This window comes from Micropterus salmoides, unplaced genomic scaffold, assembly GCF_014851395.1.
Source record: "Micropterus salmoides isolate LMB-PRFRI ecotype aquatic unplaced genomic scaffold, ASM1485139v1 Ms_hic_scaffold_762, whole genome shotgun sequence".
Lineage (NCBI taxonomy): Eukaryota > Metazoa > Chordata > Actinopteri > Centrarchiformes > Centrarchidae > Micropterus > Micropterus salmoides.
In genome coordinates, this window is record NW_024044529.1 from 1 (window position 1) to 15,402 (window position 15,402).

General features: G+C 41.1%; 2 protein-coding genes across 2 annotated transcripts; one reads left to right on the forward strand and one right to left on the reverse strand.

The window, feature by feature from the left end:
* Positions 1 to 4: 4 nt before the first annotated feature.
* LOC119892981 (proteasome adapter and scaffold protein ECM29) lies at positions 5 to 3,410 on the forward strand (the record flags this gene model as incomplete). The annotated part of the gene is made up of 5 exons (XM_038704905.1): positions 5 to 68; positions 1,812 to 1,917; positions 2,059 to 2,147; positions 2,233 to 2,304; positions 2,748 to 3,410. Coding segments are annotated over 5 exons (471 nt in total), but the record flags the coding sequence as incomplete, so codon positions are not given.
* A 1,082-nt stretch (positions 3,411 to 4,492) lies between these two features.
* LOC119892980 (structural maintenance of chromosomes protein 2-like) lies at positions 4,493 to 14,520 on the reverse strand. Its single transcript, XM_038704904.1, is given in 28 exon segments — positions 4,493 to 5,056; positions 5,166 to 5,313; positions 5,443 to 5,455; positions 5,458 to 5,602; positions 7,427 to 7,543; positions 7,640 to 7,840; positions 7,935 to 8,054; positions 8,337 to 8,411; positions 8,674 to 8,820; positions 8,982 to 9,175; positions 9,287 to 9,411; positions 9,890 to 10,025; positions 10,327 to 10,531; positions 10,619 to 10,738; positions 10,862 to 10,886; positions 10,888 to 10,998; positions 11,420 to 11,510; positions 11,513 to 11,536; positions 11,618 to 11,777; positions 11,926 to 12,159; positions 12,303 to 12,452; positions 12,838 to 13,071; positions 13,168 to 13,212; positions 13,326 to 13,436; positions 13,540 to 13,578; positions 13,664 to 13,786; positions 13,881 to 14,030; positions 14,265 to 14,520. Coding segments are annotated over 28 exon segments (3,597 nt in total). The 5' UTR covers positions 14,433 to 14,520; the 3' UTR covers positions 4,493 to 4,870.
* Positions 14,521 to 15,402: the final 882 nt, after the last annotated feature.

Consider the following 15,402-nt stretch of genomic DNA (forward strand, 5'->3'; position numbering starts at 1 on the left):
GACAGAAGCTCTGCTCTGTGCTTTCGAGACTCTTGGAAAGACTTGGCCCAGGAACCCGGAGACTCAGGGTAATTTACAGCTTGTCCCCAGAACACATACAACTTGGACCACTGCTCAGTAGAGGTGTAACGGTACACAAAAATCCCGGTTTGGTATGTGCCTCGGTTTTGAAGTCACGGTTCGGTTTATTTTCGGTACAGTAAAAAAATGCAAACATTAAATTGCTGCTGGTTTATTATGAACTTTTGTAAACATCCAAATTACTTAACAATTTTTAAACAAACTTCCAAATTACACATAATAAATAAATTATATCAAATAAAAAGAAATAAAATACTACTGGAAACTAACAAGTTCTCCACTAAATAAAATATTGTCAAAACAATACCATATATAGCTCATAAAATGTAATAAAAAATATATAATAATATGGATTACAGTGCCGCATTCTTCTTATTTTTCCCTTGTTGTAGTGACATTCTCTTTTGTGTGATACCACTACTGAGTTAGCAAGTTTGACCTGTTGGCAGAACCATATTACCCGATCACTACTGAGAAGTGTTGGCCCACTGCTTTCATCTTATCAACTTGTCCGTTGTTGTATTTCACTGTAAACCAAAGTGTTCCCAAACAGAAGACCTTAAGGGAGGGTTTTCAAGCTCTGGCTTCTCTGCACTGGCCATGATTCTTAAATCACTAGTTAGCGAGAGGCTAGTTCTAAAGCTACTGCTTGTATAGTGCTGTAAGGTGGAGATTTTGTCCACCTCTTAATATGTCCGTGTGGAAACTTGGAATTTTCGTATGTTCCACACACAAAATAAGCCTAATATCTGACATTAAAGACTGCATTCACCAAAACGGTCCGGTACGAATAAATGTACCGTTACACCCCTACTGCCCAGATAAAGAAAGTCCACTGGATCAGGGAAATGAATAAACCCTAAACTGGACACAAAATATAATCCTGGACAATAGTTAACATTCCCACAAAAGTATTTTTCTTTTACCCTGTTTTAGAAGTTGAACACCTTGCTGGACTCACTCTCATGTGGCAGGCCTGCTCCTTTTGAACCCTGAAACTTGACCTCGCCCCACTTTGTGATGGTCCTCATGTTACTACACTTTGCGTATAGAATTGGATCCAAACTATTATTTTTGTCATCAGTAGAGATGGGTGGATCAATTGATGGAAAGTGTACTGTCTTTAAATTTTAGACCTTTTGCAGTCAAAGCTAGTTTGATTTAGCTTAGTCCATATGTTTCCTGCAGTGAGTATAAATCACTCTAAATAGTATGTAGTTTGGTTTATCTGAGATAGAATACATGTATTGTATGTTGGCATTGTTGCTATGATTATGAATTCTTACATTCTCTCCATTGGTTTCATTGCACTTTAAGATGTGTGTATTGATTTGTAGACATATTGCTTTTCTAGTATTCTTCTAGTACTAAAGATTATCCAAAACATAGTGGTCCTTTTTAAACATTTTTGTCTATTATTCACAAGGACTGTTCACATATTCATTGAAGACAAGTGAGCAAGGTTTATAGTTTGCCAAATGTCATGTAGGCAAAAATATAAGCTACTTCATACCAGTCCAATACCATGCCAATATTTCTCCCATTCACTCCACCACCTCCTAAAATCTTAACTTGAAGAGACTCCCACACATTGTCAGGGGCTTAAGCTCAGTGGCAGAACTGCCAGTGTATTACTCCCAGTGATGTAGGCTAAACGGGTGTGTGGGCTGCTGGGGACCTGATAAGTGGCCCTTGCGAAGAAATGTTCTGAACATTGTGTCTGTCTGTAGCTCGTTTCCAGAAGGAGGTGTGCAGTCTAATGTGTGAGAAGCTCAAGCTAAGCACCTGGAAAGTCCAGCTTGCTGTCCTACAGTCCATGAAGGCATACTTCCAGGGGTAAGGACCAAACAAAGACCAGCCCCACTAACATTTTCTTGTAATGTGTTCTTTGAAATAAGTCTTATAATAATAATAATAATAGCCTATAATAAATAACATTTTTTTGAGTGTATAAACGTGAGCTGCTTTTCTCTGCAGGTTATTGCTGCTAGAGAAAGGCAGTGAAGACTTCAAAGCATTATCGCAGATCCTGACAGAGACCTGTGCTTCTCTAACTTACCCTTTAGGTAAGGGCCTCACAATTCAGTGTACTGAATTCTTGACTAAGACACCTGCATTTCATCACAATATTTGTGTTGTTTTTCTATCCAGAAAACAAAAGTTATTCCTCTGTGAGGACAGAGGCTTTGTCAGTGGTGGATCTGATCGTAAAGAGAACTGGAGGTAAATATTTATGGCTACTAAGTTCAGTTGGAATATGAGCAAATGAAAGTAGAGCCCGGTTTTCTGCATGCGTGTATATATATATTTCCAGGAGGAGGTGTGCAGTCTAATGTGCCTATAAATTTAGGCAGTTAGAAATGTTTTAAATACTATGATATACTTTTGCACATTGTTTCCATTGTCAGAGTGCAAATGGTTTCAGGTTGTGGGTCAGGGGATGGCAATGTCAGGCAGCCCACAATACTTGACTGAGATATATATCACAAATATTGGATGTACTGCCACAACATGGATTCTAACCACAGATGGTGGAAGACTGTGGATTCCAATGCAAAGCAATTGTTGTATCATATATCGTAATATGTTGTATTATAGTGTATGTATAGATTAGTGATCCAAGTGTCACTGAGGGAAATCTTCTTGTGCCTGTGTGACATTAACAGAGAGCGAGCAGTGGGACTGTGTGTCTGTGAAGAGCCGGCAGCAGTTGCAGCGCTCCCTGTCAACGCTGCAGTCGGACAGCAGACCCGACCTGAAGGACAAAGCCCAGGAGCTGCGTCGACACATCCAGAGCCAACCCTGACGCACCCACATACACGCAGCTCACGGAGCCAGCCAGACGACACATACCGTCACGATAGAGCATCAGCTTCTTTTTACTTCCTTATCAGCAAAACAAAACACGTGGCACACTCCTCTGTCTGACCTTTTTCATGCAGTAATTTTCTTTTAAACTCATTTACAAATACTTGCATTACTTATCCATATTACCTGTGAGCTTTGAAGCTGGCTTTGTGGAAGAGACTGCTCCAGTCAAGCCAACACACTGATTCACATTTGTGGCTGTCGAAGCTTGACTTTAAAGCTTGAAGAAACTACAATAACAACTGCCGAGTCTGAACTCCCAGTAACTGTTGTTAAGGGCAAGGCTATTATTGTAACGTGTCAAGTTTTATTTGGTTCATTTAAATGGACAGTAAGATAATAATGATAAATGCTATATAAACCAATGTGTTGGGTTTGTGGACGCTGTATACCTATAGCCCCAAAATGGGGACTTTACTACTGCTGTGAGTTTGCCTACTCATTAAATGTCAGAGCAACAAGTTGTATATCTTAGCTAACGCAGACTAGTCAGCTATCGTACAAAGTTGCACCTTTCAGGGGGTGTGGACTCTTCCTCGCTCTTTTACCGCTGCTGCTGCGTAGTGGTGAAAGGACTGAGGCGTTGTTTCTACTCTTTGCAAGGTAAATGAGCAAGACAACAGCCAATTTTGACAAGTATGAGAATAAATAAATAATCCTGCTGTTCAGTTGAAAGTGATGTATTGTTTGAATTTGTCCCCGATAAAATAAAACTACATTGACTATTTGGATAAGTGACTCTTTTTTTCTTAATACAGAATCATGTTTATATATTTACAGTTTAAAATCAAAGCAACAAGTTGTCAAATTTCACTGAAAAGCACTATCATGCAATTTAGTTGTATGTTCACAATAGTGTGTTTCAGCTTGCATTTGCACTTTACTTGAAGGCTGAGCTGGAAAATACTGCCACTTTTGACATGAAAAAAAATATATGAATCAAGTTATAACTTATTTCTAAGATTTGCTTTTCAAAATATATGCAATAATGTATATTTGAGTTAGGTAATAACCATCCATCATCAACCGCTTATCCTGTGTACAGGGTCGTGGGGGGCTGGAGCCTATCCCAGCTGACATCGGGTGAAAGGCGGGGTACATTCTAGACAGGTTGCCAGTCCATTGCACACTCACACCTAAGGACAATTTTAGAGTCAATTAACCTAGCCTCCATGTCTATGGACGGTGGGAGGAAGAAGACCCATGCAGACACGGGGAGAACATGCAAACTCAACACAGAAAGGCTGAGGCAACCAGGGTTTTGAACCTTCTTGCTGTGAGGTAACAGTGCTAACCACTGCACCACCACGCCGCCCGTGTTTTATAACCCTCCTGTCAAATTAGTATCAACTTGGCAGTGAATGTCATTGTAGGATATTTGTTTGCGAATAAAGAAGTCTCTTTCATAGCCAGTTACTGTGCATTGCTGTCTTCCAGTGTACTTCATACTACCACTAAGGGGCGCCAACATTGTACAAATCCTACACTTTTGCTTTCGTCCAATTTGTAAAGCAGTTTTATGACATGACAGTGGGTCAAAAGGTTCATATTAGACCTGCTTTATTTACTAAAATATATGGACACATTTGCTGCAGATAAAACTGGTAAGAAGATGTAGAAAAAGAGCATGAACATAGAAAAACAAAAGGATAACCAAGATTCAGACAAAACAAATTTACAGTTAAAAGGTTTTAAAATACACAAAAATGTGAAGTAACACCACACTTACACAGTTGAAAGAATCGCAGAGTGCAATGGCCACAGAATAAAAACCGCACTAGCAGTATATACAATTGATCAGAAGCGATTAACATACCACATTTTGTTATGTTACGTGATATGGTCTTTAAAAAAAAAAAAAAAAGAAAAAAATCCCAAAGCAAATTTAGAGGGCGACTGCTGAGCTATTTCAGTGCAATGATTAGCTGATGAGCTGCTTGTTCCGCTTGTCTTTTTGACGAGCCTTGTCTTGGACTTTCTGGGGAAGGTTGGCATCGCTCTGGCTGAGGGCAGTGCGTGAAACTGTGGACATGCCGTCAACAAACTTTGTCTTGAACAGGACGTTGGCGTTGGTGAACATGCCATCCTTTAGGGACACCACCACAAACTGCAGGGAGAGAATTTAAATAAAAGTTATCTTGAGTACATGTTTGCTTAGAGTTGCGGTGAGTGTGTACAGTACAGTATGTAGTAAACATGTACATGTTTCAACATACCTGGGAGTGTCTAAAATGTGTGCGCAGCATCTGTCCAATGTTCTGCGTGTGCGATAGATCCAGGGCAGCATCCACCTCATCTAAGATGTAGATGGGAGCGGGTTTGAACAGCAGCATGGCCAAGATGAGAGACAAGGCCACCAGTGATCTGAAAACACAGACACAAAGAGGGTGCTCAGTAAAAGTGACCGACTTCATTATCATGCATGGAAACCTTTACATTCACACTTAGGCTACCATTTAAAATAAAGAAAACAAGTTTATTTTTTTTTCTGACCTCTGCCCACCCTGAGCTCAGTGAGGTTCTCCTTCCAGGTGTTGCCCAAGGCCACCTTGAACTCAAGGCCCTCCAAGACACCACCGCCCTGGGGAGGAGCTAGCTTAGCAGTCGCCCCTGGCAGCAGAGTGGAGAAAATAGAGCCAAAGTCCTTGTTTACCTGCAGAGGAAGGGAAATATCACAGCTGAAGTAAAAGCAATAAATACAAGGCACTACAGTGAGGTCCAAATCCACGGGACAAAGAAAATAAGCTTCAAATGCATTTCAACCACCATGACACTTTTGGGTCCACTGATGTGACAGTTATTGACACACTACCATAGATGAGCTACGAGCATTTTAAATGAGCAAAAATAAAGAGTAGAGATGTATAGGCACAAGAAGTCCGTTTGATAAAACACTGAGGTGGGAAATATGGATAAATTCTTCATAGTATATGCAGTTTTACATCTCTGTATGGTTTTTGAATAATATGAAGAGATGGGAGTGTCCATTTTTGACGAATCCAGCAAATTAAATATCTGACAGTTGAAGGTGTTTCAAAATCTAACAATATCATAAAGCAGTCCTGCTCATTTCTTTGCAATATTTTTCTAATAAACACAGATATATATAAAAAGAGACTAAAATATAAATAGTATGACAAAATGTCATGTTGACAAATTTACACTCAGTTTCCCATTTATTATTAGGTACGCAGAGGTAAAATTAATGCAGTATAAAACAACAGTCGTGCAATAAATACTTCATGAAGGTTAATTTTTAGAGGTGTTCCTTCAACTGTGGTCATTTTGGAGGCTGCAGTTTGTGGTGCTGTTGAGCTGTAGTGCGCTATACTGAAAGATGTGCGTGTTATTTAGTCTACCCTCGTTGATATAAATTTGGTTGAAAAAAAATTAAATAGAAACACCTATCACTATTTTATTGCAGCAGTGTTGTAGCAGACTGCACTGGTCTTAATTAGGTGTGCCTTATAAAATGGCAACTAAGTGCATATTGTCCCTCAGTATACATAGTCACGATTAGGGCTGAAACGATTCAATTATATTGATAAAATCGATTAATAAAATGCTTCGACACAAATTCTTTGCATCGATGCTTTGTTTAATCCATGTAATTTTACAGCAATTTATTACTGTCGCACATCGCGCTTACGCTGTGAACACGATGTATAATGCCGCTGTTTGCAAAGTGGAGGAAGAGAGAGAAAATAGTGAGGGACAAAGAAGAAAGTGTCCCAAGCATGGGATTATTTCAAGCTAAAGAAAACAACAACTCTATAATGTTACCGTCCATCCACCGTAAAACTAAATTTATGTCGCCTTGGCAACAGCAGACGGCACCTTATCAGAAAGCAACTTTAGCATTTAGCTGAAATCATGATTGATTGTTTTGTTGAAGTTAGCGAAAGTAAGCCGCAGACCTCAGCTGAAAATGTGCACACGTGCGTTTGTTTTTCTCCTTTTTGGGCCCTAAGTTGTAACCTCACAGTCATGCGTTAAGTGGGTGTCGGGAGCTGCACCTTTTAACTCCCCTCCAGCTCTCTCTGTAGCTCAGACAATCCCTGCTACCTGCCTGTGCTAATCCATCCTTTCACCCATATTCTTTGACTTTATAAAACTGTTATCTTTATAATAAACAGCTGTTTCGTGTGCAGGACCGCTCATTTCCCCTTTGTTTTCTTGACAAAATGTGGTTTGGAGACCTTCCTTGGGTGACAGCCGCTGTCAGCTCCTGTAGAGTGTGCGTGTGGTGTGCGTGTGGTGTGGTGTGTGTGTGTGTGTGTGTCTGTCACCGATCAGTCACGTAGCGTGAACGCCACAACAAAACCACCAAGCAAAAGTACTTCTTAAATGACGTATCGATGAATCATTGAAATAATCTATAGAAGCTTCGAATACTAAAATCATCCTTAGCTGCAGCCCTAGCCACGATGTTAGCTGAAAGATAGGAAAATAAATCATTTGCCGAAAGAGAGCAGACCTTCTGCCATGCCAGGTTGAGAGCCTCATTCTTCTTCTGGTCCAGCTCCTCAATGGTCTGCAAGATTTTTGCTTTGTCGTTCTCCACGATCCTCTTCTTCTTCATCAGGTCATTGTACTATAAGGGGGATGAAGGTTGTGTGAGCCGGATGAAGACGTTCAAAGCTGTAAAAGTGTAGTTTTTGCAAAACCCTCTCCAGGTCTCTGTCCTCACCCTTTCTTCTGCCTCATTCAGCATGTTCATGGCTCTCTTGTTGACGTTTCTCTCCAGCTTGGTGGTGGTCTCCTCCAATTTCTTCAGCCGTTGGCCAGCCTCACGAGGGTTGTTGATCTTGAAGTCATAAGAGGTGTTGGGCTGGCCGAAGAACTGACGCTCCGAGTGGATCCAGTCGTGTTCCTCCAGCATCCGAGACACCTGGAGGAAGAAAGTATGACAAAAAGGTGTGAGTGAGTGAGTGAGTGAGTGAGTGAGTGAAAAGGTCTGTCTGAAGCAAATGAACCGTGTGTACCTTGTCAGCGGCGTCCTGGCTGTCTTTGCGGTGCTTATTAATGTTGTGTTCCAGCTCCTTGATCTTCAGCTGGACTTCGTTGTTCTGCTCCCTTATTTTATTGGCCTCTGCGCTCTTCCCCTGGGACATTTCAATTGGATGGAAATGATCAAACAAAGAGTCACATTTTAGAATTCAAAGCATTAAATTAGTCAGCACACTACACAATTAAAGTATGAAATAGAAAGAGAAAAGTCCAACTGTCCCAAGTAGATATTACAGGGGTGGCTCAGAGCCCCACAACAGACTATGTTTGAAGTAACTTCCAGCCAAACTAAATTTATTCTACGTTTATTTTACTTTAAAAGGTCTTATAATATAGGAGGTTACAACCCAAAGCATTAAAAGCAAAGTTGTATTCACCTTGAGCTCTTTGTCCTGAGCCATGATCACTTCCTTCTGTTTGGCAAGCTCCTCCTGGGCTTTACGCACTGCTTCCTGCATGGCAACAGAGAGAATGAGGTATGGTGAGAGAGAGATGTCAAATGAGCACAGTACAATAGCTGAGCATCTGCATAATGGCTTGTTTTGAGGGGTGACAAATGATGTCTCATTTACTGGACATACTGTAAATAAGCAACTTATTGAAATCTTGGTTTAGTTCTCTGTTGAAAATGGCCCTCGAAAGTACCAACTTTAGGTGCGACCAATTAAATATATATACATATATACACACACACACACACACACACACACACACACACTTGTTCTGTGATACGGTGCAAGCCATGCTGTCTATCTGCTCCTGGATGGCTGTTATGGCTTCATCTACAGCCTGAATCTGCTGCTCATAACCAGCCTGCTCTCTCCGCAGCTCCTCCAGCTCCAAGGCCACCGCCTCAGACTCCTGCACACGTGAGCAAGAAAAGAAACACATTTGATCAATTGAACAGAAGCATCAGTAGGCTGTTGCTGAGAGGGAAAAAAACAAAACAAAACACATCCAATACAGAGCAATGCACGCCGAGGCCGACTGGCTGTGAATGATCGTGTGTCTGGTGGGTGTACCTGCTGCTTCTGCTTGAGCTTCTTATTGAAGGCATCAGCTTTGGACTTGGCTGCATTGAGTTTCTGCTGGGCTGCTTTCAGCTCCTTCTCCCTCTCTGCCTCAGCATTCTTCATCTTGTTCTCCAGCACCTTGTACTTTTCTTCAGCCCGTTTCTGCACGTCCTTGGTAACACGCAACGTCTCCTCACTCTCCTCTGGTTAAGCAACACACACACACACACCACACACACTTTAATTAATACATAAGCACTGGTGGAATTCAGGCATTTCAAATTGTGCATTTGGGCACATTTCAGCATTCTGACCGATGGCCTTGCGCAGCCTCTCCAGCTCCTCCTGCTGCTGGTGGAAGGAGCTCTGCTGCAGCTTGGCCTGCAGAATCTGTTCCTCCTCTACCTTCAGCTCATACTGCTGCTTCAGCTGACGGTACCTGGAGGGAGACAATGTGGTGAAGAGAAGAAAAAAAGTAAGGAAAAAAAACTAAACTCCAGAAAGATGGGAAAGCAAGTTGCGGGTCATTGGAGTTGCTGAAGACAGAGGTGGGATTTATTTTCCGAATTAAATGTTTTTGGGAAATGACGTCAAAGTGCAATTCAAACAACGCCATTCAAAAATATCTTACTGTAAATGTGCATCAGTATTATAGCTGACTTAACATAAACACACTATCTTTATACAGAGCTCTTCGAGTTTGACCAAGATACATAATCGACATTTTGCAGTGTAAAAATCACCTCGTCAGTTCCTTCTGGCAAACACAGTTTGGCATTTCTGGACCACAATTTCTTGTTACTTACTTATTTATTATTTATAAACTAATGTTGGCTGATATATTGGCCTAGTTGATTTGTCTGTCAAGCTCTAATAAGAATAATTTACATTTCTGTAGGTGATTTGTGTCTACATACTTCTCAGCGGTTCCCTTAAGGCCGGCCAGTTGTCGTTCAGTATCCTGAAGCTGGGCCTCCTTGTCATTCAAGTTGTCGCGAACCTCCTTCAGTTCCTGTAGGCTGGACAGAACTGATGCTGACTGGGAACGAGCGCCTGGAAGAAAGAAGAGCAGGAAAAAAGAAAGCCTGCTGGTAAATCCATTTCAATGTATGTCTAGCAGCAGTTTTATTTTTAAACAGCTGTGTCTGAAAAATTATTTAATTTAACAGTCATGCTAGTTAAAACTGTTATTTCATGTATAATGTTCTGAAACTTTATAAAACAGTGATGAAGCAAACACTATTCTAAGCAACAAATAAATAATTTTTGTTTTGCTTGTTCTCCCAAACTTACACACTGCAGATGACTAAATGACATACATATAATCATGACAATGAATCCCCCTTCTTCTCACCTCCGCTCAGAGTTCCCTGTGGGTCGAAGATGTCCCCTCCAAGAGTGACGGTCTTGGTCATCACCTGTTTATCAAAAGCCACTTTTTTGGCGTTGTCCAGGGTGTCACACACCAGTGTGGAGCCAAAGACGTACTCCATGGCCTTACGCAAGTCAGATTCATAGCCCACCAGGGACAAAGCTGTGTGGACGTTGTCCTGTCCGACCTGACAGAAAAGAGGGAGAGTCATCAAAGACACTGTACCATGTATGACAATTTAATTTCCAAACCTGGCAGTATTTAGATATCTTACCAGGCTCTTGGCAGTGTTGACCACTCTGTCGTTGAGGGTCTTGGCAGAGATCTTGTTCAAGGGAATGATGGTGTACCTACGCTGTAGCTCTCCCTTCTCCAGCAGTTTTTTACCGGTTACCTGGAAAAGACAAATCATTCACACCGCTGACTCTGGTTACATAGTCCCACTGGTCTGCATACATAAAACCCTTAAACATGATTGCACTAATAAAACATGCACAGTGCCCACTACCACACCTACCTCTGTGTCAACTATAATGTTATAGCCGTCCTCCTGCAACAACCTCCAGCGCCGTTGCATAGGAGACGTCACGGACTGTGATCAGGTTAGCTAGCAGCCCCTTCACTTTGCTACGGTCCCATCCTCGCTCTGGGTCCCTGTAAGACAGCAGAAACACATGAAACACTTTGCAAATGTTGCTGAAACTCTTTTCAGGGCTCAAAGCAACGTGTTAAGACAGTAAGTTTAATTTTTATAGAAAGTACCATTATTTTCTCCTTAACGGGTGTTTACTCCCTCATACACACAGACACTTAGTTATGTGTATACAAGTTCCTCTTTAAGTAATTGGTTCTAAAGTAATAAAATAAGCAGTTAATGTTTGATCATCATATTCATATTACTTTTTATAGTATTAAGTATTTTACTTTAAATTCAGAATAGATTAATTCATGCTTTTCTGAAGATTATTTTGCCCTATAATAAGTTGTTATTGGGGCCGTAACAAAAGTAGGAACATCCACATTCAAAACACTTACAGTACAGTTTGTTAAAGATATGAGCAAATTCATTCCTTACTTGTAGTCAAAGCGCAAGTTGGGGAAACGAGACACAAGACACTCATATGTCTCTTTAAGTTTAGCGACCTCTCTGGACAGCTGCCTTCTTTTTCCAGCAGACTTTCCTCCTTCCCATCTGAATAGACAGACACCAAATGTTAATACATAATGTTTAAAGTAAGGAGTACGTAAGAGGCTGCACACACGCACACAGTACCTTCATAGTTTAGTTTAGCTAGCTCAGCCTGTAGTTTCTCCCTGCTGCTACTGACAGCCTGCAGGGTGTCCTGGTCCTTCTTGTATCCACTGTCCATCTTTTTCACCTCTGCCTGTTTACTCTTCAGCTCAGCCTGGGCATGCTTCAGGGTCATCTGGGCCTGGACGGACAGGAGGACACAGACAAGACATACTATATATATTAATTCTACTGAGCATTAACGTTTGTGCTAAAAACTCGATACTGAATATAAACTGGCATCCTGAAACACTGCATCCCTGACAGATGGGTTCAAGTCCTTTCCTTACCTGCTTGGCCTCAGTATCTGCCTTGCTCATGTCATTCTTGCATGTCATCATCTGCCCAGCCAGTGTGGCCTCCTCGCCGTCCTCATTGGTAGAAAGGCCCGCCGACACGGCCCTAAAATGCTGTTCAGCGGCCTCCAGGGCTGCGCTGTCCTTCTGTCCCTCCTCCTGCAGAGCCTGAAGCTGCTCTGTCGACTTAGAAACCTCCTTTTCTTTTACCACAAGCATTTTCTTGTCCTAAGGATTAAGGAAAATAACAGTTCAAGTAATCAGGAATTCAGTTGTGCAAATTACCCTCACTGTGTGTAGATTTAATTTGCTAAAAGTTTCTGAGATGTGATTATACAGGCAGATATTAGCAAAATGGACTGTCCTGTTACCTCCTCCATACTCTTTACAAGCTCCTTCCTCTTCTTGGTTTCATCTTTGAGATTCTGTTTTTTTAAGTCAAGAGCACTCTGAGCTTTGGCGTCCACACGTTGCACATCAGCTAGAGCCTCCTCCAGGGATTTTAATACTCCATTCACTTCCTACAGGCGAGCAGGTAAACATTGTCAAAGCAATAAGACTTAAGATTCCCTTTACTTGTAGTTTGATTAAAAAATAAAATGAAAAAAAAAAAAAAAAACACAATTCTTTCAAAATGTCTTTTGATGCAAGAGGGTCAAACAGACAAATATTCAACAAAAAACAAACAAAAAAACCTTGCAAATATTCCAAGTTTCAACAAAGTTCCAAGAATGAGGAAAACAGATCATCCAAACATTCTCAAATAGCAGCAGATGACATTTCCTGAGAAAGTGTTTAAGGTTAACAAACAAAAAATGGTAAATAGTACATAAGAGCTCTCAAAATATTAGCATAAGGGTCTCTATTAAAGTATAAAAAGCTCCCCAATTTTATCTTCCAGTGTACCTGGTCTTTTTTCTTCTGCAGCTCCTGAATCTGGGCTGAGAGCTCCTGGACTTTGCTCTCATTCTCACCAATGCTGGCTTGCATCTTGGCAATGTTATCCTGCATCACCTTCAGATTGTCTGCCGACTTCAGCTTCGTTTCCTCTGCACACACAAACAGCCAGGCCACGTACAGCCGTGACAAGTGCTGGATCTCACGCATCAGCTTTTGGTACTCCAAGTATGATGATCGTTCCTGCAGAGGGAGGAAAGTTTAGCAAAAATGGGATATTAATTATTATTTATTCAATTATTATTATAATTATTATTATTAACAATACAGTGAACTTACCTCTTGCAATTTCTGCATGGTTGGAGTAATTTCCTCATCCAAAATCTGAAAGAGTCAACGAAGAGAAATGGTTAAATATTTCAACATTAGCTGCAATTGTATTTCTCTCCACTGTAGGAGATGCATTAGTCAAAAATGAGTTTGGATGTCTAACATACTGTCTGAATCTCCTTCAGCTTGGCCTCCTTCTTCTCAATGGTTTTCTGAGCGCTAATCTTTTTACATTCATACATCCTGGTTCCTGCAGCCTCCTCAATCATGGCAAGGATCTGAAAGAAAAGATGTGATCATTGGAAGACCAATGAAAATAGAGGAAAATGTGTATGAAAAAGTACTGATGGTGAAATAGTGGACGACGGATGTATGTTTTACCTCTGGTGGCTTCATGTTTAGAACTTTGGTGATCCTCCCCTGAAATATTGGAAACATCACATTATAAAAAACTGTACAGGGCTAAAACCACAAGCATGCATACTGCTGCAAACAGGACACCAACCTGCATGATGAGAAAATGTGGGTTGTTGACGTTGAGGCCAACAGAGCAAAACAAGTCTTGCACCCTGGTGTTGTTGGCATTGACTCCATTGATGAGGTACTTGTTCCTGCCACCAATTACAACCTTAAAGAAAGAAGGAGTCATGTACAACACAATAACATTCAAACACAATAACAAAAACCACGGAGCCCCCGTGAGCTCTTAATTCTTTGCCAACCTGTCTGGTGACGGTGATCTCATCATGAGTTTCAAAACCCAGAGGACTCTGGCTTTTGTTGGAGTTGTCAAAGGTAATAGACACAGTGGCCTTAGTGATACCACCTTGTCCATTTTTGTAAACCAGGTCCTGAAGATTGGAGGCCCGCACCTTTCAAGTGAAAATGAAACAAAAACATAGAAGTTCCAACTAGTTTTGTTGAGTGTTAGCTAACGTTAGTGTTAAGATGCTCCTCGCTATCTCTGCTTTGCTAGTAGTAGTAACGTTACGATTGAAACTATTACCAACTTACCACGATGCTTAACTCTACACAGTAATTAAGGCAAATACCTACGTAATTTTTATTATGGAGCGTAATGACATCATAACCAATAAAGTACTTACATGTGTGAGATTGGAAATGCCCAAAAGGAAACATATCGAGTCCAAAATATTGGACTTGCCGCTGCCGTTCAGTCCTGTGATGGCGTTGAACAGCGGGTCAAAGCCGTTGATCTCCGTCCTCTGCGCGTAGGATTTGAATCCTTCAACAATAATAGACTTGATGTGCATCTTCAGGCTGTCCTCTCTCCGCAGACTCCGGAGGCAAGATTCGTGGTGTTTGAATAACGTTACCTACTCGGTGACTTAAAAAGGTGAAGCCCTGGCTTACAGCCCAGTATTTACAACCGACAACTCGCCCGTCTCCCCTCTAACTTGAATTTTGGCGGCAGGTATGGAGCCACTGGTCCGTCCGCTCTGTGCCTGGGACGGGATGGGGCGGCTTAAAGTGTCTTAACACGATGTGTGCACACATTGAATATATTTATCAAGAATAAATGACTGATCTAAAAACAAAGATAAAATTCAAAGAACACCGTTTCAGATACATTAGTATGAATGTGTATTTTTTCAGGCACATTTTAAGGCTACTAAACTCCCGACTTGTTTTGGTGCCACCTGTAGGTAAAAAACAGAGCCACATGTGAAGGAAACTGATTCAGACAGAGAGAGGGTGCAAAACTCTTCACACAGTCTGCATTACCAACATGCATCTTGGCCAAACAGTTAATCTGACCCCCAATACTCACTCAAACCACCAAAACACTTCGTACAAGTCTCAAAATAGAGTCGTTCAACCAAAACACTGGCAACAATTCTCATTTAGAAAGCATACAGTCTCACTCATAACACACTGACCTACAAAACACTAAAAACAGGGAGCATTACATAAATGAAGAACTTTTATCTTTGAAGCATGAGCGAACAAATTAGGTTTTCATTATACAATAACAATAACATATTTTCACATCAGAAATGCAGCAATTTGCTTCAATATCCTTTATTTGTTCTATATCTGTGGATAGTATTGTAAATGTGAAAATTTTACTGTAAGTTGAAACCCCCCCCCCCCCCACACACACACACACACAACACATTTCTGGAATTCCAGGCTGCAAACAGTAATACAAATAAGAAACACCTCAAAAACTCATAATGTACAGTACTTGAGGGTGCTAGTCCTCCCTCTCTGCTGCATTTG